General features: G+C 44.0%; 2 protein-coding genes across 3 annotated transcripts in view; one reads left to right on the plus strand and one right to left on the minus strand.

The window, feature by feature from the left end:
• Nucleotides 1-23,866, plus strand: part of TMEM117 (transmembrane protein 117) — a 336,585-nt gene that overhangs the window by 275,528 nt on the left and 37,191 nt on the right. The gene's annotated exons all lie outside the window — the stretch shown is intronic.
• NELL2 (neural EGFL like 2) overlaps nucleotides 22,794-23,866 on the minus strand; it is a 189,238-nt gene continuing 188,165 nt past the window's right edge. The window contains exon 20 of the mRNA XM_064142220.1: nucleotides 22,794-23,613. Within this exon, the coding sequence (XP_063998290.1) occupies nucleotides 23,563-23,613 (51 nt within the window). The 3' untranslated portion in view covers nucleotides 22,794-23,562. The remainder of the gene's footprint in view (nucleotides 23,614-23,866) is intronic.

Raw genomic sequence — 23,866 nt, forward strand, 5'->3', positions numbered from 1 at the left:
GTTTTCATCATCTCACTCCCAGGTCTTGTCCCTGGTCATAACTTCCCATGCTTCCTTAAGATTTCTTTCTAGGGTTAGTCTTTCCACCCTTATAATCTCTTGGTAAAGCCCTGTCTACTGTTGGTTGTCTCAAGTAAACTCTACCATTCCAGCTTTCCTCATGGTATTACCAGGCTTGGGTAACTTCCTCTCCAGAATGCTCAGTTTGGTGCGTTGTGTTCACAGCTGCTGTGCACACTCACCTCACTACTGCTTCAGCCATTGTTAGCTGGGTATGCTACTAAGAGGGAGCTGTGCAATCTGCCCCAAAGCAAATTATTAGCAGTGGATAGTGGATGGGACTCATACTGCCAACACTACAGTAAAGATCAGTAATGTCTGAGAACAAAAGGACAAATGTCCATCACACCACTCCCCTGGGCAGCGAGGTTCTGCAGGTCTGTTTGAAGCCAACAGGGTCTTAGCAGTGCAGGGTGATTAGTAAGCTTTTATTGCCATGTAGGAGGCTTTGGTAAACGTGGCTAAAGGAAGGGAACGAGATGAAGCTCAGCCCATTTTGTTTTCTGAGTTGTTCTTTGTCATATTTGGACAATTCCAGCTATCTGAAGCTGCTGCAACTCGATCATAGCACTAAGGGGAAAGACAGCCCTTAAAAAAAATCCCCAACAAACCCATAACGCTGCAAAGGTGATCTGAGCTGGACCTCACATGCTGTTGGATGCATGGATTGAGTGGGTGTGCCACGCTATGACCCACGCTGATGTGAAGAAAAAGGAAGCAGCATGAGATATCAGAAAGACATCTGCAACCAGGGGAGCAGGGATGAGGACAGCTACAGTGAGAGCTGAAATGAGGATCACATCTGCAGCTGATGCCAGCAGACATCTGTGAGCCACTGATGAACTGGGAGCCCCGAGTAAATGCACTGGCACTTGCTCTGCAGAACACACTTCCAGAGGCAATGATCACAGCTGCAGGCTGAGAAAGAAGCCACATGCTGAGAAATGCTGAAAATTAGCTGATCAACAGGGCCAGCAGTTTAAGAAACAAGTCACAGCAGCACGTGGAACTTCAAACCTTTCCTCCTCCATACTAATTAGTCACTTGTTCCAAGGCTGCCAAGATTCAATCTTGTGCTAGTTTGAAGCTAGCTAGAATGTTTTGGCAAGAAGATCACAGGCTGTGAAAGAGAAACAGTGGTGATGTCTACTTCACTCATAGGCTTGCTGAGAGGTACAAGAGCAAGAATCCAAATATAGGTAAGGGAGTCACTCTCTGCCTGAGCTCTGGGCATTTTCTCTCTAACCTCACCTTCTGTCTCTCTGATTAATCCACTTGCTTTGTAACCCCCCCTGTCTGGCCCTCCATTCTTCCTTGGGGCACAAGGCAACGTCTGGCATAAGGCAGAGGGGTGGGAGAAGGTTGAAGGGTGGTTGGGAACCCCTCCTGGGGACTCAGGTTTCTGGGAGGGGAGTTGTGTTTCTGTATTACCTTTTCCCTTGTATATTTCTGTATATAACTGTATATAGTGTAAATATCTGCTAAGCTGTAAATATAAGCATCATTCAAATTTCCAGAGCCAGCTGAGTCTAGTCTGGGTGATTTCCAAAGTGGAGGGGAGGGAACACCCAAACCATCACAGTACCCCATCCTTGCTTACAGTGTTTTCAGGTCTTTCTTTCTAAGGGGGGGGGGTGGGGGGGGGGGGGTAGGAAAGGCAAGCATTGAATTAACCTGCTGACTCTGCTGACTATAAACTGTCAGTCTCCATTCTTGGCAGCTGCATCTTGCTCTCTGAGCCCCTGCTTGCCTCACCTTGTTAAGAAACAAACTTCTTGGGAGCTTAGTGCCTTGGGCTGTAGTGAGAAGGAACAGTTTCTCAACTTGGTGCAGAATTGCCAATAACAAAAATATCCTTTTTCTCTCTTCGTGCTTGGCAGATTTCAGCAGTCATCACCTGGCATGTAAGTTGTGTGGCTATGGGTGGGAAAAATAGCTTATAGCTACGTGTGTGAGTGATGGTGTATCATCAAGTGAGAAACTGTTAGTGATAGTATATGAATTGAGAGCTAGATTTCCATGGTTTGGTGCTCAGGCACTGATTTATGCTCTACAAAAATAGCTTACAGCTATGATCTCCATGATGCCATTACACCAAACCAGTGCTCCATCTCAATCTGCACATCTCTTGAGAATTTTAAGTGCATTTCGAGCCTGCAGTTGTCCAGAAAAGAAGAAAGCATTGCTTTTATGTCATGGTTTGTGCTCCTTCCTTAACTCAAATTTCTGTCTTGAAGTTAGACCAGCAGAAAATGTGTTGTGCAAATGTTATTTCTTTGCACTTTGTGAGGTCTCTGGCAAAATGATCTTTAAATTCCATTTCCAGAAGAACAGTATACTTCTAACAAAAGCAACCTTGCAAGAGCAAAGTAGGGAATGTTATGTTCTGTCTTTGCCTATGCTGATTTGTGGTGTCATTGACTTTGTTTTAGTCAATATCTATTGAAAGCTCACCCTTTTTTTCTGAATCAGCTACACTTCAGAAGTTACAAATGGAAGAAAACTGAATCCATGACTATGTTTAATTTTACAAACCAAATCCTGCCATCTATGTCTTGTTCTAAGCAATACCAGAAGCTTTATACAGTTCTAATATGTTTCATAGTTTTGTACAGGCATCAGGGAAGACCATCTCCAAGAGAGAGAGCTGGGGGTATTGGTTGGCAGTTGGTTAAATAGGAGTAAGCAGTGTTTCTAGGTGGCCAAGAAAGCCGATGACATCTGGCTTGTATTATAAACATGGTGGCCAGCAGAAAGAGGGAGGTGACCATCCCCCTGTACTGGGGGCACTGGTGAGGTCCCCCCTTAGGACTGTGTTCAGTTCTGGGCCCCTCACTACAAGAAGGACACTGAGGCCCTGGACTATGTCCAGATGTGCTAGTTAGAAGCAAGATGGAATGTTTTGGTAAAGGAACTTGATAACAGGCAGTGGAATGAAAAACAATTGTGTCTCCTTCTCTCACAGTCACGCTGAGAGCTCTGGGAAGAAGAGGTAAACTTTCTCCATTTCGTCTTTTTCTTCTGCCTTTGCCTTCAGACCTGGTCACATCTCATTAACCTTGCTCCCACTAACCCTGCTCCCTAACCTCTTGGCCGCACCTCTCTTCTTCCTGAGAACTGGGGTAAGGTTGAGAGGGCAGGGGGAGGTGTTGGGGTGGTTTGAAAGCCCCTCCTGGGGACTCAGGTTTCTGGGAGGGGAGTTGTGCTTTTGTATTGTTTATCCTTTGTATATTTCTGTATATAATTGTATATAACTGTATATATTGTAAATAGCTGCTTGTAAATTCTGCTAGCTGTAAATAAATTGCTTCATCTATATTCCCAGGGTCCGTCTGAGTTAGCTGGGGCAAATACAAAAGTGTGGGGGGGTGGGGTAACCCCCAAACCATCACACCAGAGAAGGGCAACAAGGCTGGTGAAGAGCCTGGAGCACATGGCCTGTGATGAACATCTAAGGGAGCTGGGGTGTTCAGTCTAGAGAGGAGGCTGAGGGGACACCTCATTGTTCTCTACAGTTAGCTGAAGGGAGGTCAGACCAAGTGATGAGCAGCCTCTTCTCCTTGGTATCAAGCAACAGGACCAGAAGAAGTGGCTTGAAGCTGCACCAGGGGAGGTTCAGGGCTAGACGCCAGGAAACATTTCTGTAGTGGTCTGAGAAAAAGAAACTGCTATTCCTCACTACCAGAAATCATGCATTTATGACATTTTATGACTGCAGAGTGCTACCATCCTGGACTATGAGTTGCTCTCTTGATTTCTGGGTCCTGAGTGTGTCAATGTTTTCACTTGTTTGGGAGATTTCTGGGCAGTATTTTCCATTTCTTTCTGTTTCCTGTATATACTGAATGTGATCTGATACTTTTGTAGTGGAGGAATAAAATATTCTGGGAAAGCCATCTAGTAAACACTCCCTGCCTTTTTTTTTTTTCCCTCTCTGTCTTATCTCTTGGTAAGAGGGGAGAGAGGAGGCAGGAGGTGTAAAAGGTGCCTGGGGGCAGGGGGCACTAAAACTACAACAATTTCTTTATGGAGAGGATTATCAAACCTTGGTATGGTCTGCCCAGGGCAGTGATGGAGTCGCCCTCCCTAGAGGGGTTTAAGTGGTGCATGGCCCTGGCACTTAGGGACATGGTTTAGGATTGACTCCTAAGCTGGGTCAGAGGTTGAAGAGGATGTGCTTTGAGGCCTCTTCTAAGCAGCTGTTTTCTGTGATTATCTGCTTGTGATTTCATTGTCTGAGACTCCTGTGAAAGCTGTCTTAGGATTCCGTCTCCTGGTTTCAGTTTACAATTTTAGACCTGGATACTTAAGGGGAAATGAAGAGACAAACTTAGAGAGTTGCACTGTGACAAAACACACTGATGTGGGGTTGTGTTGTTGAGTAACCCAACTCAGCCAGGCGGTCTGTTGTCAATCTGAGTCTGCACAAGAGCTGGATTCCCCAGAAACCTCACCTGTTGAAGGAACTGCACTGGACAAAGCAGAGGGAAGACCCAGGCTGATCTTTTGGGGTGATTGCAGAACTTGGACTGACTTTCACTTTAAGAGAATTTAATATAAAAGAGTTGTACAGATCTCATTTATATTCTGTTGCTTTCCACCAGCAAATGAAGGGCCTGAATTTGCACACAAATTCCCTTTGTGAGTTGAGTTGCCTCCTTTAGCTCCTCTGATGGTGACATGTGGAAAATGGGATACCTGCATCTGAATTTTAAATGTCTGCTGTAACAGGGAAATTAGGCCATACTGATACTGCTTTGAATGCTCTGAATGCTCTAAATCCTCAAACTCTCTTTCTTGAAGCCAGCTTCACAACCTAGACAGTGACATAGCTGTGAAGAAACTGTCATGGAAGATTCTTTATACACTTAGCCCCTGTTTCTAAAGAAGCTTTACAAGAGACCATGAATTAGGAATATGAATGCATTTTATTTTTTGTTAAGCAGTATCTCCCTATGGGAAAAAAAAAATAAAAAAGAGAGAAGTGTGTAATAAACACTGTGAGTGGGATGGTCAACCACGGCCAAATCATAGAATCAGCCGGGTTGGAAGAGACCTCCAAGATCAGCCAGTCCAACCTAGCACCCAGCCCTAGCCACTCAACTAGACCATGGCACTAAGTGCCTCAGCCAGGCTTTGCTTCAACACCTCCAAAGACAGTGACTCCACCACCTCCCTGGGCAGCCCATTCCAATGCCAATCACTCTCTCTGGGAAGAACTTCCTCCTAACATCCAGCCTGTACTTCCCCCAGCACAACTTGAGACTGTGTCCACTTGTTCTATTGCTGGTTGCCTGGGGAAGAGACCAACCCCCAGCTGGCTACATCCTCCCTTCAGGTAGTTGTAGACAGCAATGAGATGCCCCCTGAGCCTCCTCTTCTCCAGGCTCACCAACCCCAGCTCCCTCATCCTCTCCTCATAGGGTTTGTGTTCCAGGCCCCTCACCAGCTTTGTTGCCCTTCTCTGGACATGTTCCAGCACCTCAACATCTCTCTTGAATTGAGAAGCCCAGAACTGGACACAGTACTTAAATGAGTCATTCTTCTTTGGAATTCCTATGTAATGAGTGATTCACTTGGCAATCACAAGGTCCAACTATCTTTTAATACTCCTTTATTTTAATGTGACTATGATGTATTGTGCACAGCAGTAGAAATCCAGTGCTTTCACTAATAGTTTTCATTTCATTAGTAAGTGCATTGCACAATATAACTTTTTTCACTTCTCTTCTACCTTAGAACACCTTTTTCTAAAATGCAAATAGTAGTACCTTCTCTAGTCCTAGTGTTAAAATAATCACCTGTTGTGTTTTGTCATTTTGTTGGGTTTTTTTAATATGTTCCACGATGTCTAGAGAGCAGAAAAGTACATTGCCAGTTGGTTCTCCACCACCTTGTTCTGCAACAGAAATGAAAAGCTGTACCATAGAGCCATCAAGGAAACTAATTTCATCAGAGGGCATGGAAGTGTAGCTGCCAGGTTTTCATAAGCCAAAATCTCATGACACCATTTTTCATGCGAATCAGCATAAGTCAGGCTGATCATAAATTCAGCACATCTCCTTTATTCCTTGGCTAATCTCAACATTTAGCCAGCACATGCAAAAGTAAGAACCACTTTAAGAATTTATAGCTGTACTTAGCAAGGGAGGGAGGGTAAGAAATACTGCAGAGCCAGCAAGACTTTAAAGCTCTGTCATGATAGATCCTACCTGGAGAAAGTACTGCAAAGCTGTCAATAGGTGCTTGTAAACAGTAAAGCTTGAACTAGGGAAAACATGCTTTTTTTCCCCTGTCAGAAAGGCACAAAGCCTTGGCTGAAGCCTTTGCCTGCCCTAACCATCTGGGTGATGTGAGAAATGAGATATTGATTTTTCTTATACCACACAATCCAAAACTTAAGAGGAGTCACCAAGCAAGAAAGCAACACACAGTTTATTACACTGTGAGAGGTTGGAAAACGTTTCCAACAGACATTCTATTTACCAAATGCAGCTTCATCCACATTATTAACTAGAGAAAGACAGAGCAAAAGCTGCTGGATTGGCTGCTGCTGAGAACAGATTTAGGTAGAAACTGATTTAAGTGCTGAAGCTGTCCACATCACAGACCTATTCACTAAAAAGAAATAATCCTTTTGTTCCTTACACTGTAAGTCTGAAATTGCCCAGAACGTGGTGCTGCTCATGATGAACAGCTTTCTGGGTTTTGTTTCAAAGCAAGCCAGTTCAGAAATGGGAATGTTCCTCAAGGTTCCCCTCAAAAATCCAATAGAAACACAAAGCAAACTTCTTTCTGCAGTCACAATGACAGGAGATAAAACAAGCAAAACCCAAGCTCAACAATTGCCATAATCTTCATAGTGAAAACATGAGAAGCAAGCCTGATCATCTGTACAGGTATCTAATGTGCACGAAATATAAACCACAGAGTGCAAGCTTGACCAGCACTCATCTGAGCATGTGGAATGTGTGCAGCCCCCTTCTCTCTGCCCAAAGGTTTTCAGTCAGGGTCTATGCTGCCTAACCATTGTCTGTGCATACCTCTTGGGCACACCATGCAAAGAGCTTCCCTCCCTTGTGATGTCTTCAGAAAGACCACCATCCCTTCAAATCCTGCTCCTCTCTGGTCTGTGCCTTGTGAAGGCAAGGAGGGGACTTTCAAAGCCTATACCACCCAAGGAATATCCACTCAGTAGCAATTTGCCTGCAGGTGTGTGGGCTGAGGTACCTCTTCTTAGCTGGATTGCACAGAGTGTTGTTTGGTTGTTTGTTTTTTTTTGAGGTAGATTCTCCTGCCAAAGCCATAGAGCAGGATGGGCTTTCCCAGAAAATGGGAGATAGGGCTGCTCAATTTTTCACTGGACATACATGTCCAGAGAAGGGCAACAAAGCTGGTGAGGGGCCTGGAGCACAAATCCTATGAGGAGAGGTTGAGGAAGCTGGGGTTGTTTAGCCTGGAGAAGAGGAGGCTCAGGGTGATCTTATTACTGTCTACAACTACCTGAAGGGGCATTGTAGCCAGGTGGGGGGTGGCCTCTTCTCCCAGGCAACCAGCAATAGAACAAGGGGACACAGTCTCAAGTTGTGCCAGGGTAGGTATAGGCTGGATATTAGGAAGAAGTTCTTCCCAGAGAGAGTGATTGGCATTGGAATGGGCTGCCCAGGGAGGTGGTGGAGGCACCGTCCCTGGGGGTGTTCAAGAAAAGCCTGTCTGAGGCACTTAGTGCCATGGTCTAGTTGATTGGTTAGGGCTGGGTGCTAGGTTGGACTGGATGATCTTGAAGGTCTCTTCCAACCTGGTTGATTCTATGATTTACTGTGTCCAAAGCATTGCTGCAGTGACCGATTGCTCTTCTCCTCTGGTTTGCTGTTCAGGAGAATGTAACCATTTAGCTACAGTTTGTTCTCTCCTGGAAAGCTTCTTAGGACCTGACACTCTCTTCCATTCCACTTTATTGCACCAACAGAAGGTACATAAGAATAACTTCTCTACCAAAAGTGCTGTTCCTTGTCTACACAGAGTTCATTACAACTGACTTCCAATGAGAGCTTTCTTCCAGAATCGTCAAAGACACAGGCACAACAATGGAGTTGGAATCCAAATAGAAGTGCCTCTGAGCCAACAGACACTTACCATGCTCTTGGGTAGGGGAGAGCAGGGAGTGTTGGGTTGTATGACAAAAGCCACACATACACTCTCCGAGAACCTCATAGCTGAGGGAACCCCAGGAGCCCCCCGCCCAGCTTCTCCTGGGATGTCACAGTGCCACCAGGCCATGAAAGGCTGATTCCTACATCCTCAAAGGAAGGATGACAGAGGAGATCCCAATGCCCCATTCATAGGCAGGAGTTTCTACCTGCAGTGCTGTTCCAAGGAACCCCAGCTCCGCAAGCTGGTGAACATGCAGCACGAGGAGTCAGCGGGGAGACTCTCTGCTTTACCCCACAGGCTAGAGGCACTGCCCAGGAAAAGAGGATATGCTGTCATGTGCAGGTTAGAGTGTTTTGGAAATGCACAGGAATTATTGTGGAATGGCTAGAGAAGGGAAGGGAAAGAAGGGAGTAATTGCAGTGGTTTGAGGAGGAATAAGTGTGAGAACACTGAGAGGGCCACAACAACCCGAAGCAGTGCTACAGGCTGGGGACTGAGTGGCTGGAGAGCAGCCAGGAGGAAAGGGACCTGGGGGTACTGGTAGCTAGTAGGCTGAAGATGAGCCAGCAGTGTGCCCAGGTGGCCAAGAGAGCCAATGGCATCCTGGCCTGCATCAGGAACAGTGTGGCCAGTAGGACAAGGGAGGTTATTCTTCCCCTGTACTCAGCACTGGTCAGGCCATACCTTGAGTGCTGTGTCCAGTTCTGGGCTCCTCAATTCAAGAGAGATGTTGAGGTGCTGGAACATGTCCAGAGAAGGGCAACAAAGCTGGTGAGGGGCCTGGAACACAAACCCTATGAGGAGAGGCTGAGGGAGCTGGGGCTGTTTAGCCTGGAGAAGAGGAGGCTCAGGGCTGACCTCATTGCTGCCTACAACTACCTGAAGGGAGGATGTAGCCAGGTGGGGTTTGGTCTCTTCTCCCAAGCAACCAGCAATAGAACAAGGGGACACAGTCTCAAGTTGTGCCAGGGGAAGTATAGGCTGGATGTTAGGAGGAAGTTCTTCCCAGAGAGAGTGATTGGCATTGGAATGGGCTGCCCAGGGAGGTGGTGGAGTCACTGTCTTTGGAGGTGTTGAAGCAAAGCCTGGCTGAGGCACTTAGTGCCATGGTCTAGTTGAGTGGCTAGGACTGGGTGCTAGGTTGGACTGGATGATCTTGGAGGTCTCTTCCAACCTGGCTGATTCTACGATTCTATGATTCCTCATGACTAAACTCAATGTCTAGTGATTTTCCCAGGTGCAGGGCTCTCTGGGTTTTGTGCATGCACATAGGGAGAGGCTGAATGTCAGGGATGGACCAGGAGAGGAGTCCTGTGTGCCTGTATTTCTAAGCCCAGAGTACAATGAATGTGTGCTGTCAGTATGTGGCCCTGACAAGCACCAAGCTAGACCTGCTGCCAAGTGGGACATATGGCCTGGCGGCCAGAGAAAGATGTCTCTGGGAGTAGGACACCTGGATGCACGGTCCAGGGGGAAGGGAGCTGTGGCAGGGTCTCTATTCTAGGGATGCTGGATTACAGCACTCTCTTAACAGGGATGGCAGTCTCCAAACCATGCTTTTGAGAGCTGGGCAAAGACATTTTCCGAGCACGTAGATGATGAGGTGTTTGTTTCAACTCCCACTGAGGCTTCAGATGGAACTGGGTGCTGAGCTGTCTGGCACATTGGTAAAAACCAAGTCTGTTTTTCTGGAAGCAGTGCAGGTGTTTGTGGGTCTCTCAGCTCTACATGCACACAGCATATGAAGAAGTATACCAGGATAGCACAGTTTCAAATGAACACTTCAAACAAGATAAAAAAAGCCAAAAGCCTTACACTGACCACAAGTTGTGGTCTAGCTCTAGTCTTCCATTCGTGTCTGGAAGACTTCTCACTATTTTTGGGAGCCTGTATTCTCCCCTCTGGTGTTGTCCACTTCTGTTGATTTGTGATGCCTTATTTTTTTCTTTCAGCCTTCAGCATAGACATGAATTCTCTTCTGCTGGGTTTGGGCTCATAAATAAGTGAAATGCACTAAGGAGTGGTGGTTTTAGTTGGCTGATTTATATAGTGGGGAAAGTAAAGTGGTTGTGACCTTCTGGCTCTTTGACAAACATCTAACTGGGAGGCAAGAAAGAGACTCAAAAACATGCCACTACATGGAAAATGAGTCACTTTTGGTTCAGTCATGGTTTTGGTTTTGGTTTTGTCATGAAGACATGAAGTGGTTTTTCTAAATTGCCTTTCATTCATTCATCTTCTAGCAGCCCACTTAGCTTTTCCCAGACATGCTGGGTATTCCTCAGTGTCCTGTTCAGTTAGGTTTGGCTTTAGTGGTCAGAGAATATGAAAGCAATGCAAGCGTAGTGAATTAGATAATTTTGCACAATGCCAGGACTTCAGGAGATAAACTCCAGAAATACATAAATGCAAGGAAAAGGAATGGAAAATGGAACAGGAAAAATTCCAAAGTTGAATCTTTGGTTTGTTTTCCTGTCCTACTACTAGCCACCAAAGAAAGGTGAGAAGTCCTTCACACAGAGGTGAAGGGAATAAGTTTCCTGGGTTTAAACGTGGTGCAGAATTCTCTTACTTCCCTCATTTAGGCTGTAACTGAGGATTTGGTTTGCTCTCTGGACTGCATGTGCACACTGGCAGCTCATACTGAGCTTCTCATCCACCAGCACCCCCAAGTCCTTTTCTTCAGGGCTGCTCTCAAGCCTGTCACTACCCAGCCTACATTGGTGCCTGGGATTGCCTCAAGACCTTGCACTTGGTCTTGTTTAGCCTCCTGAGGTTGGTTTGGGCCCACCTCTCCAGCCTGTCAAGGTCCCTATGGCTGCATCCCTTTCCCTCCAGCATGTCAGCCATACCGCACAGCTTGGTGTTGTTGGCTAACTTGCTGAGGGTGCACTCAATGCCACTGTCCCTGTCACCAACAAGACAAGTATTGAACAGGACTGATATCACAAGGAAAGGACAGGAACAGGACTTAGAAGTGTGCAGAGGGTAATGGCTGGGCATTTGTTTCTGGGGCAAGTGAGGAAGGAGGCAAAGAAAGATCTTACATTCCAGGCTTCTCCATCCCAGAAGAGCACTGAGACATGCTGCTGCAATTCAGCTCAGCTGAATACAGCTTTTTTTTTAAGCAATTCTAGCTTGCCCAAGGAGCCCTTGAAATTAAAAATGCACTGATTCATTACTGCTCTCTGAAAGTTTAGTGTTGAGGCAAACATTTCAGCAAAGAATTTCTCAGGTTCTACTCATTTCTTCATGGTAAACATTGTCTGTCTTGGATGAGTGCACGTTATTGGATTGAAAACTGGCTGAATGGCCAAGCCCAAAGAGCTGTGGAGAATGGAGTTAAATCGAGTCAATTACAAGTGGTGTTTCCTGGGGACTGGTACTGGGGCTTGTTCTCTATATTATCTTTATCAACAATCTGGATGAGGGAATTGAATCCACCTTCAGTAAGTTTGCAGATAACACCAAGTTAGGTGGAGGTGTTGAACTGCTTAGGGGTAGGGAAAACTCACAGAAGAATCTGACCAGGCTGGATTGATGAGCCAAGGTCAACTGTATGAGGTATGACAAAGCCAAGTGCCAAGTCTGCACTTGGGTCACAACAACCCTGTGCAATACTATAGGCTTGGGAAAGAGTGACTGGAAAGTTGCCCAGTTGAGAAAGATCTGGGGCTGTTTGTTGACAGCTGGACGAATATGAGCCAGCAAAGTGACTAGATGTCCAAGAAGGTCAGTAGCATCCTGGCTTGTATTGGAAATAGTGTGGCAAGCGGGACTAGGAAATTGATCATTCCCCTGTACTCAGTAGGAGTGAGGATGTACCTTTGTACAGTTTTGGGCCTCTCACTACAAGAAAGATTCTGAGATGCTGGAGCATGTCCAAGGAAGGGCAACAAAGTTGGTGGCGGGGTCTAGAGCACAAATCTTATATAGAGTGGCTGAGGGAATTGGGGTTGTTTAGAGAAAAGAAGGCTGAGGAGAGACCTTATCACTCTCTACAACCATCTGAAAGGAAGTTGTAGCAAAGAGAATGTTGATCTCCCCTTACAACTAACAAATGAAAGGACAGTGGAGCAAGTGGCCTCGAGTTGTGCCAGGGGATGTTTAGGTTGGACATTAGGAAAAATTTCTTCACTGAAAAGGCTGTAAAACATTGGAACATGCTGCCCAGGGAAGCGGTGGAGCCACCATTCCTGGAGGTATTTAAAGGACCTAGAAATGTGGTGATGCTGAGCAGCATGGTTTAGTGGTGACTAGGTAATGCTAGGTTAACTATTGGACTTGATGATCTGAAAGGTCTCTTTCAACAAAAGCAATTTTGTGATTCTCTGATGACACATACCTTACAAATGTAGCCAGCCATAAATGACATTCTTTAATGAGAGGCTTTGGTAGAATGTATTATCTCCTTGTCCCAAATAACAAAAAACTTGCCAGCTCTCACAACACACATTGTCTGGAGAACTTACAAATCTGTTTTCATTAAGTATATTGAAAAAATACTTGTTGTTTTAATGGTTTATCTATGGAAAACTATATCATAGGCCAAGTATGAAAGAAATACAGATCAGTTATGTTTCTACTATGCAGAGCTAAAGGTGAAAGTGATCAAGAAGAGGAAATTGTACTTGGAGTTAAAAAGCAGTTTTTTTCACAATAAATAAGCTTTATTCTGCTCTAGGTTTTGGGGGAGGGTTTTGTGTGGTTGGTTTTTTGTTTGGTTTTGTTTGGGTTTTTTGTTTTAGGATTGTTGGTTGGTTGGTTGATTGGTTTAGTGGCTTGGTTTTCTTTGTGTCTTTTGAAGCTATTAATCTGACCATAAAGGAGGGAGAAAAATTATATGCAGTGGCACGAATAGGATCCCAGATTTGTTCCATTTGAACTTTCACCTGTGAACTAAATAGGATGTGGATGAGCTTAGGCTGCAAATCTGAGCAGAGTCAGGGAGTGTCAGCTGGGTTAAGGAGCAAGCAGACACTAATCAGAGAACCACTGCCAAAATAATCTTGCTAAGCCACTGAAGATATGCTACAGTTTGCGTCTGTAATTGAGGGACCAAGACACACAGTTGGACAGACTGGACCCTTCTTTTCATGGCTATGGTGTTTCAGTCATGTGTCTGTAAGTCTTTCTTGTTCTTGATGTCAGTAATTTTTTGCATCACTGCCCTACATTGTGCACCCTTTGAAAAGCTGCCCTGTGTCCAGTGGATTCATTCTTTTGTGACACTTCAGTGGGCATAGCCAGGGCCTTCCTGACATTACCAACCCAAACTCTCATTCAGCAACCAGAGTAGCTTTAAAAGAGATTTGACTCTTTCTTTTTTGCTTTGCTTAAACAAAATGGACTAATTTTATTACTACTTGACACAATTTTCAAGTTTATACATATTTATAGCCTTTCTGAACTTCATCCCTGCAGAGAAAGTAAGTGATGGAAGACTATGTCTGCACCACGCCAGGTATGATGCATGAGTGCTCCAACATGACCAAAAACCATGGGTTTGTGACACTGTTGTGTGTGCATAAATATTTCAGAGCCAGGGTTCTAAGATGAGGGGAAATCTCTGCTAAGTTCCTTGGCCCTCACATCTACTCCCTGATGTCTGTTTTGTGTCATAGAATCATAGAATCAACCAGGTTGGAAGAGACCTCCAAGATCATCCAGTCCAACCTAGCACCCAGCCCTATCCAATCAACTAGACCATGGCACTAAGTGCCTCAGCCAGGCTTTTCTTGAAGACCCCCAGGGACGGTGCCTCCACCACCTCCCTGGGCAGCCCATTCCAATGCCAATCACTCTCTCTGGGAAGAACTTCCTCCTAACATCCAGCCTATACCTACCCTGGCACAACTTGAGACTGTGTCCCCTTGTTCTATTGGTGGTTACCTGGGAGAAGAGGCCACCCCCCACCTGGCTACAATGCCCTTTCAGGTAGTTATAGACAGTAATAAGATCACCCCTGAGCCTCCTCTTCTCCAGGCTAAACAGGCCCAGCTCCCTCAACCTCTCCTCATAGGATTTGTGCTCCAGGCCCCTCACCAGCTTTGTTGCCCTTCTCTGGACATGTTCCAGCACCTCTTCTTGGCTAGAAGTCATCTTCCTTCAAGATAGTAAACTAACAGTTGGCAGCCTTTCTGCCAGCTCTCCTACTGCTGTGAGGTCTCTGTGAGAGATACTTTCTTTCTAAACTGTATGCATTTAGCCTGAACCAGTACTGAGGGTATGGATATACAGCCACAAGCAGTGACAGTAATACGAAATGACCACCTCAAGAAACTTTCAGCCCCAGTGCAGTAGCTGCCATTTGCCTAACCCACTGTAAGTAATGCTACAGAGGAGTCAAGTGTACCCATAGCAGAGAGGAGATGACAGCACCATCCCTAAACTGTGCATCTATCATCATCTGACCGTATGGCCAGGTGCCTTTAATCAGTCATGCAGTGTGTCTAAACCTCAGCAACAGAGGTTTTTCAGTCCAGGATAGTGCTGTTTCATCCTGAGGAATTTTTTAACAGCTGACCAATATCTCCACTATTCAGTCAGTGTCATCTTGGGATTTTCTGCTGTAGAGCAGTACAGCACTCAGTAAATACACTGTAAGTTCATGTCTAAGCTTTACTCTGATCTTACACTCACTTAACCTGTAGAAAAATGTATTACCTAATTCACTTGAAGCCATTCTGGTGGGTTGTTTTTCTCTTTTGTTGTTGTTGTTGTTTTTGTTTTGTGTGTGTGTGCAAGGAAAGCATTTTGGTTACAGTGCAATCTCTGCTTTATATTGTTACAGATGTCCTAAGTTTTGATTCACACCATGCAGGCAGTGGCTGCAGCTGACCTTGTATTGGCTGATTGCTCAGGAATCCAGATTTATACACATAAATGCAAAACTGATGGAACACAGATGAAGGACATAATAAAACACAGAAACCATTCAAAATACTATACCAGGCAAACTTGCCTATGTGTACTGAGCCAAATTCAGGTCTCTGCAGAATTTGCTTCTGCTGACCAGGTGTCTACAAGGGTATACATTATATGGCTCAAGAAAGTCAAATGCAACAGCCGAGAGCTTTATGTGCAAATAGATATTACCCACAAGAAGCAATTCAAATACAAGAAGCATGCAAAAATAATTTAAAAGCCACACAAATGACAAAAGTTTGCTCTATAAGAAATAAAAAGATGGTTGCAAGCCTGAATGCCTGTAGCTTTGAAGCATTTTCAATTCTATTGTAAGGTGATTCAAGAATTTAGACCTGTGAGTATGGGAGCAGCCCTCTGCATGCAGATTTTGGAAGCAGCTTCTTTTAAAAATGAAGCAAACCCAAAAATGGATCCTTGGTTTGCTTTAATGCTCCTTCAGAAGAAAGGAACAGGTAATTAGGATTTCAGAAACCACTTTCCCAGCATGGTTCAAGTCCCAAAGCAATAGGAAATACAGATGAGTCTGAACTGTGACAATTTGGGCTAAAGAATTTGATTCTAGATTCATTCACAGTCAATGATGTTTAATTGTACAGCCTCTGAGGAACAAATAAAATGCACACCAGGAATACTTTTATTTTAGTCCTTGTAAAGGACATTCAACATTTTCTGAAGCCTCTAAAGAAACACAGATGATCTCTAGCCCGAGGAGTGATAAGTTCCATGTAAGAAGTTTTGAAGACATGGCAGAATAAAATGCTTATCAGTGCCATACTGAGATAGGCCAGCACAGAAACTCATCTGCCAGGTGCTGTTACTGCTGTGTGTAGAGCAGCAGGAGGAGGGAACAGAGGTTATTCCAGCTGCAAAACCCAGTATGTTGCCCTTTCTCCAATCTATTTCCAGACAGAGGAAGCTAACCCAACAGCTTTGCATTGAAGGCGTGAATTTGTTGTGATGGGGATGGTGAAGTAAGTGTTCTGGCTGCTGAGGCTGGAGGGCACAGCTTCCCAGAGCAGGCAGGGATGTGTGTAGGTGCAACAGTGTGTTTCTGCTGCGTTGTGCTGGTTTTGGTGGGATCACAGGCTCTGTGGGTTGCATCTCTTCTACTTTAAAGACAGCAGCAGCTGAGCAGCTTCTTAAGTTTGCCAAGTGAGGAAAGAATTATGTCCTTCACTACTGTTGTGTTCTTCACAGGAGCATCAGGGCCCATCAAATGTAAAAAGTGATTAATTAAAACCCCAGAGCATTTAGGCAGTGTTAGTATTATCACCTCACCTTGCCACTGGCAACGTCTACAAGGCTGCACCATCTACATTAGAATCATAGAATCAACCAGGTTGGAAGAGACCTCCAAGATCATCCAGTCCAACCTAGCACCCAGCCCTAACCAATCAACTAGACCATGGCACTAAGTGCCTCATCCAGGCTTTTCTTGAAGACTCCCAGGGATGGTGACTCCACCACCTCCCTGGGCAGCCCATTCCAATGGGAGATCACTCTCTCTGTGAAGAACTTCTTCCTAATATCCAGCCTATACCTAGCCTAGACCATCTGAGTTGGTGATGAGGTACCAGCTGCAAAGCAGCATCCATAGGTAGCTTTCCAGGAATGTCCTGTGGAAAGAAACCTGGTTGTGAGAGGGAGGTCTCCCTCCGATAACCAGGGTAACTTCTGCAGTATGACTGCGAAACATCAAAGACTGCACTTGGAGGAGCGTTTGTGAGCACTCCCTTTAGTCCAGGACCATTATGGATATGGACTTTGCCTTAGAAAGAACAGGCCAAGCTTCTTGCCTCTTCCCAGAGAAAATATTTTTCACACAGTGTATCTCTGGTGCTATCATGTTTACCCTCCTCCCCCTTCCACTCTAGTTTAAAGCCCTCTCAACAAGCCCAGCCAGCTCATGTGCCAGGTCCTTCTCCCTCTCTGTGTCAGTCGTACCCCATCTGTTGCTTGCAGACCTGTGGCAATATAAAGTTCCCCAAGATCAAATAATCCAAAGTTTTGTTGGAGGCACCAGCCTCTGAGCCACTTGTTAATCAAATATGCTTTCCTATTCTTCTCTGTGTTCCAACCTGTGACTAAGTGTATAGATGAAAAGACTACCTGTGCCCCTGCTCCCTCAACTGCTTTTCCCAGTGCCTTGAAGTCCCTTTTGATAGCTTTTAGTCTTCTGGTATCAACCTCATCATTCTCTGCCTGTATAACTAATAAGGGATAGTCATCAGAGGGCTGCACTACAGTAGGCAGCCTTCTGGTAACATCTCTGACCCGGGCCCCAGGGAGGCAGCAGACCTCCCTGTGGAAAACTTTTTGTTCCTGATTAGAGGGCAGACCTTCTTTCCTGGGCTGTGGACCACACGTGTTGGGGTGACATGGAACCTCCTGGGACGATCTCAGCTGTACCCCTATATCCCATTGCATTGACTTGAAAAATCCATGTACAGTGCCAAAAGGGAAAGGTTTGCCTTGTGAGATTGCAAGAACGACCAGTTTGAGCTGGGTCATTCCGCTGACAATCTGGGGAGGAGCCAACTACACAAAGATAAGAAGAGAGGAGAGCTGCAGAAAGACACCTTTGGCTAGAGTGCTGCACCCCCTCCCCAGTGGACTGGTGCCTGCATCTTGTCTGTGGGTGGGATGCTCCAACTGTAGTGGGGTTCAAAGTGGGTCAGTCCCAACCTTGGGAAAAGCTGCTTGCACTGTGATGGTCCTAAGCACTTTTGACATCTTTACCAAAGGTACTAAGAAAATAAACAGCAAAGGGCTGTGGCTGGCTCAGTTAGATGAAATATTCAAAAGCAGCATCAGCTGAGGAGCTTCTTGTAAGAACTAAAGTAGCCATGCAAAAAGCTGCATCCCCCTTCTTGCTCAGATCAGCAGTCATTAAAAGAGGGACAGAATGGAGTTGGTGTTGGTAGCATTTCTGGATGTTATTCTGCTCTGCCCTCCCTGGCTGCCATGAAATCGCATGTGAGTCAGTACTCTGTTTCTGCTGTTCTATTTAGATGGATGCTTTAGCTGTGGTGATCCACTTCTTCAGTGCTCTGTTTCTGCTGTTCTGCTTAGATGGATGCTTTAGCTGTGGTGATCCACTTCTGTTTATTTTGGCTTTCAAATATGACTCACTTCTAAAATAAGCCCTTAAACAACTTTATGTTACGGTTCCAAGCAATACTGCTGATACATAAATGACATCCTGGGAGTTACATTTGAAGCCTACAATGGTAAAATGAGACTACTGATAAAACCAGATTTTAAGATGAAGAAGAATAATTTAATTTGGCTCTCTTATGGATGAAATATTCTGTGATCAATTGATTATTATGGTTTGCAGTAGTTAAAGTTTCACGTTATAGAAATAATCCATGAACAGATTAGTAGAATATAGGGTTGCAGATCTCCTGCTATAATAAACAATTCCTATTTGGCATTTTAGAGACTGTGTAAGCTCTGGCAATAAGAGAATACTGATTAGTGCAGACCTAGATGAATAACTGATTTTAACAATTGCTTTTGCATTTTTATTGTTTTGCATTAGCACCATACTGAAAGAAACCACAACAGAAAAGAAGTGAAATGCACTGACAACGCTAGTGGCCATTCACACAGCTGATGAACAGAGAGAGATCTGAGAAGCAGGCTTTTTAACACCACCTTTTTATTTTCAGACCCTTTCTAACATGCTTCTGTTTATTCAAATTTCCTCCCTTCTTTCCTATGACAGAGATTTGATCACCATGCTGAAGCAACAAGAAGTTGTAATATTTTAGTCTGTAATTGCAATAGCAACAAGAGAGATGGCCAGGCTTGTGACTCAGGCAGCAGATGGGACTGCCTTGAGCTGTACTGGTGCACTGGACAAGAGATGCCTCTCCATGGGGTCACCTACTCAGGAGATGGTGGAGCTATCTTAGTCTTCTCACATGTATTACACTGAAACTTTTCTTTATGGAGATAGCAAAAGCTATCTGGTGATTTTAAACTTAAATTATTTACTGGTCTGGAGACAAGTTAAACTGCATTTGCCTGTAAGTAAGTTTCACCATTAAAAAATAACTAGCTGAGCCCTACTTTAAAGCTACTGCTATTTTTATCTGAGGAACCAAGGGAACCTCTGCTTGTTGAGTGGCCATGTGAGTCATTGTCACTGTGCTGCAGTGGGAGTTTCCACTTTGAAGGAGACCCTGAAGTGTTCTCTGGCCAGAGCAACCTACTCCACAGCTTAGCATTTCCCCACAGCAGTGACACAGCTGATCCATCGAAGAGGAGGCTCTCCATATCCACAGAAGAAGAGATGCCACCCCATATACATGCTCCTTTTGAAGTCAGCAACTCTTACTGCTGTATTGCAGCATGATCTGAGATCTGGGCTCCATGGTTCACAGGGCTGTGCCTCTCTGAGGTTTTGCAGTAGCCCAGTGCAATTAATGGCAAAACTCCATGCTGGCACTGAAGGAAGGCAATTTTGCAGCACTCTCTGTATAAGTATATGCTTTTAGGCAACCTAGAAAAATAAGTAATGGTTAGTATTTCTGCTATAATTTCATGACCATATTTCAGTCACACTGTTAAAGGTGGAGCTCTCACAGAAGGCAAAGACGTCTTCAGCCACAAAGAGGACTGAGGCAGCAGGCTCCTGTTCTTGCTCATGGCAAATTTGTGAGTACTAGATATTTGCAGCTGCAAAGTTTGTCCTCTTTTCAGCGTTTTACAACACAGATGCCTTTTGTCAACTTGTTTCACCACAGCATGTAAGTCACCATTGATACCAAAGACATCACTGCCTTTGTATCTGTAGGTCTATTAACTTAGGGCAATTACTTTGCAAAGAGGTGACAAATCCTTTATGGAAGTTATTGAATTCTGCTACTGCAAACACTGCAAACAGTGCATCAATAATGAAAGGCCAGTAAGAGAGCACAATATACCTGCATCATTCAGAAATACAATTATTTTTTTTTATGGGCTGTATCATCTGACAGACTACTTAAGCCTGGAAATTAGACATCAATTTTTAATAATATTTAAATTTACTTTTCAAGGAAAATTAAAAACATGAGCTACTAATTACTGGCTTGACTGAACAGAAGGTTGAGGGGGTAGAGTGAGTGAAAGGGAATGAAAGTAAGTCACCAAGATGTCTCATTGGAGTTTGTTGACCTTTAGAAGAACTCCCAACTGATTAGTAATGTTGAACATTGATAAATTAGGTAATATTCACTCAAGCCATTCTCATTTTTTATTTAGCACAAGATTCCAGCTTTGTTCAGCAGTATAATGTCTGCTCTTTACATACATGGAACACTGACTCTCTCTTCCAGGGATAAGGTTCAAGGTTTAGCTATTCTGTTATATCTCTATTATACAGAACCACAGAATGTTAAGGGTTGGAAGGGACCTTGAAGTATCATCCAGTCCAACCCTCCTGCCAGAGGAAGATCACCTAGCATAGGTCACACAAGAATGTGTCCAGGCAGGTTTTGAATATCTTCTCCAGAGAAGGAGACTCCACAACCCGTTTTGTTAGCCTGTTCGTAGTGTATTGCACTGTGCTTCACAAACCTACAACAGCAGAAAGCTCCTGCAACACTCAGATGACAAAAGGAGAGATGCCTCTTTTCCATCTATACATCAACTTAGTTTTGATTACAAGCTGGGGTTAAATACCATTATTACTCTGCCTTTGAGAAAGGATCGAGGGGGGGAAAAAAGGATATAATGTTCCTTTCAGTTTTCATATCTGATCTATCATAGAATGGTAGAGGTTGGAAGGAACCTCTGATCATCGAGTCCAAGCCCCCTGCCAAAAAAAGGCTCACCTAGGGCAAGTCACCCAGGAACACATTCAGATGAGTCTTGAAAGTCTCTAGAGAAAGAGAATCCACAACCTACAACCTCTCTGAGCAGCCTTTTCCGGTGCTCTGTGACCCTTACAGTAAATAAGTTCTTCCTTATTCTGAGGTGAGATTTCCTGCATTCTAGTTTGTATCCATTTCCCTTTGCCCAAATGCCCAGATGTCTAAATGTGATGTTAGTGGATGTGTTGAACCAGATTAAGGGCACAGACACTTGTGTCACCCCTAACTTTTCTATCCATGGATTCAAAGCAGGGATGGTTACAACTCCTCCATGGGTATCATGTGCCCTTCACTCTGCCATCTCCACTGCTTTCCTTCATAGCTTTCTACATCTTGACCAATGTCTTTGAAAAATATTAGCTCTTGTCAGACAAAGTCTGCTCTTCATGCATTTCCTATATCTATCTTATAGTTATCCTTGAGCAAAACCAAAGTGCAATTCTTAAAAGGTAATAACTTCTGCTAAACCTTCTCTCAGAAACAGGCATGGAGTTGCCACTGAAATCTACTAGAGATGTGCCTCTGTGACTGAGGGGAAAATAAGAGCTGACAGTTACTAGGAGGCAAGAAAACATTGTATGGAAAGCAGTTTCTTTTTCAAGGAGCTAACATTCATATTAAAACTCTGATCGTAACTTGCCAGGAACTGGACAATGAAGCAAGACTCTTGAGTACCTGTTGATTTTGGACTACTTAAGAAAAAAAGGTCTTATTTCCTCTGAAACTTCCTGTAACTTTAGTGATTCAGTGCAGCCTATTGATTTCAGGAGGGTTGCCATTTTTTCAGGGTTTTATTTTCTTGAGTTGGATTATATTACTTGTGCTCAGTGGCCTAGCAACTCTTGTATTCCCTGCTCCAAAAACATCCAGTACTCAGCAGACACCTGGGGCCAAAGGAATAACTACCACGTGCATGCAGTTGCATGGCCTTCCTTTCATCTCCTGCTGTACATGAAACACTCTGTTAGAGGGAAAAAATTCTGTTTTGTAAAAAACATACATGGACATCCTTAATAATACACAAGGATAATATTAATGGAAGTTTTATCTGTCCAAGCTGCATGACAATCTACTGAACTGGTAAGAGAGATGCTGAAATGCAGCAAGGCACTTCAAAAAGAACAGGAATTCTAAAGCAGCATTTAAAGGATGCTGTCATCTTGGGTAGTTTCCTCCTCTCTCGTTTTACCTCTGTTGCTTGTGATGTGTTAATTACAGAGTCAGCCTTTTCAGCCTGTAATTTGTAAGCACTGCTTTATTCTTTATTTCTCTTCAAGAATAACACAACATAGCCTCTTTGACTTATTGTCCCAACAGTACAGTAGTGAAAATAGGGTTTGCGTATTGAGGTGATCTCCATGCACTGAGATGCTTTACACAAACAACTAAAACAGCTGTGGAGCTTATGGAGGCAAACCGACTCTTGGCAGCTGCAGAGAGGAGGAACCTGGTGAAGATCCTCTGTAAATGTGAACAGAGGCAAGTCACACACAAATGGTCTGCACCCACTCCAAGCGACAGCGTTCTGCTGCCACGTAGGAGTTGATCTTTAGGCACAAGAATTTTCCACAATGACTCAGATGTATGAGGTTATTTGTGTTCCCAGAAGAGTAACAAAGATGAGGCATGATAGCCATAAGGTTGTGCTGGGCAGATGCCCTTACAGGTAGGGGAGCTAGACAAGCAATACACCACCTGTATGGCCCAGCTACCTAGGCATGCTGCCAAAGACCACTAATAACACACACAAAAAATGCACCCTGGAAAGACAGCACAAAGGAAAACTTAAGGTAAGAGAAATATTTATTTAAATTTGCACAATAACAAGCTCATACTGAACAAATTCAATCAAGAAATAATAGTAAGTGCAGTAAAACAAGGAAATATTGATGATTTTTCCCAACATTAAGAAGCCATGCCTGTGCATCACGGGTTTTCTTTTTTGGTTTTTTTGTTTGTTTGTTTTGTTTTTTACAATAATGTCTAATTTTTTTTTTCCACTTTATTTATTTTTTCAGCACACATACTGTACATATCACACCTTAGCTGCTTAGGTTCTTCATTTCTGAAGGCTTCATCCTTTTATTCAAATGTCTGCTAAATTCCTCAGTGAGCAATCAAACACTTTTTTTTTTTTTTTGCAGTTCCAAATATGATTAGTTTAAAAAAAAAAAAAGAAATCTCTCAATTTGGTTAAGTGTTGGACTCTCAAAGCTTCAAACGACCCTGTGAGAGCTCTTAAGTTGATTTTGGATCTTGACATCGTTATGTACAGCATTACAACGTGTCACTTCACACTAACCTAAAGATTCTGCATAATGATGCCAGACAGATAAACAGCCAGATCTGGGCCTAACTTGAGACAAAGGTTTATACATCTGAGTTTGTCTTGAGTCCCATAACTTTCACTCTGATTAACTGAGTTCATCACATATCTGCACTTTAGATGAACAAAACCAATCTAATTTTAGTTTTAATTTTGTACAATTTTTGGTCTTTTCTGTGAAGGAAAATTCTTTAACCAGAAACTGCTTGTGGGAGATGGTTGTTGGTGTCACAGTTCCTGAAGGCACTGTGGGTCCACTGAGCAACAGACGTGGCCGTTCTAAAGAAAGGAAAAACACAAAGGGGAGTTGAAACTATTAACCGTTTGTACTAACCAGATCAATTTACCAAGCTCAGCCTTTTGCAAACATCCATCAGGGCTGAGCATACTGATTTGTAAAATACAAGACATGTACACGTTTTCATTAGATTCATGATGTTGCTGTCATGTCCCTCCCTTGCCCAAGGGATGGACTATGGTTTGCTGTCTTCTGTATCTCAGAGCTACAATAGTCAAGCTGGAATCCATGGAA

This window comes from Pogoniulus pusillus, chromosome 4 (assembly GCF_015220805.1).
Source record: "Pogoniulus pusillus isolate bPogPus1 chromosome 4, bPogPus1.pri, whole genome shotgun sequence".
Classification (NCBI taxonomy): Eukaryota; Metazoa; Chordata; class Aves; order Piciformes; family Lybiidae; genus Pogoniulus; species Pogoniulus pusillus.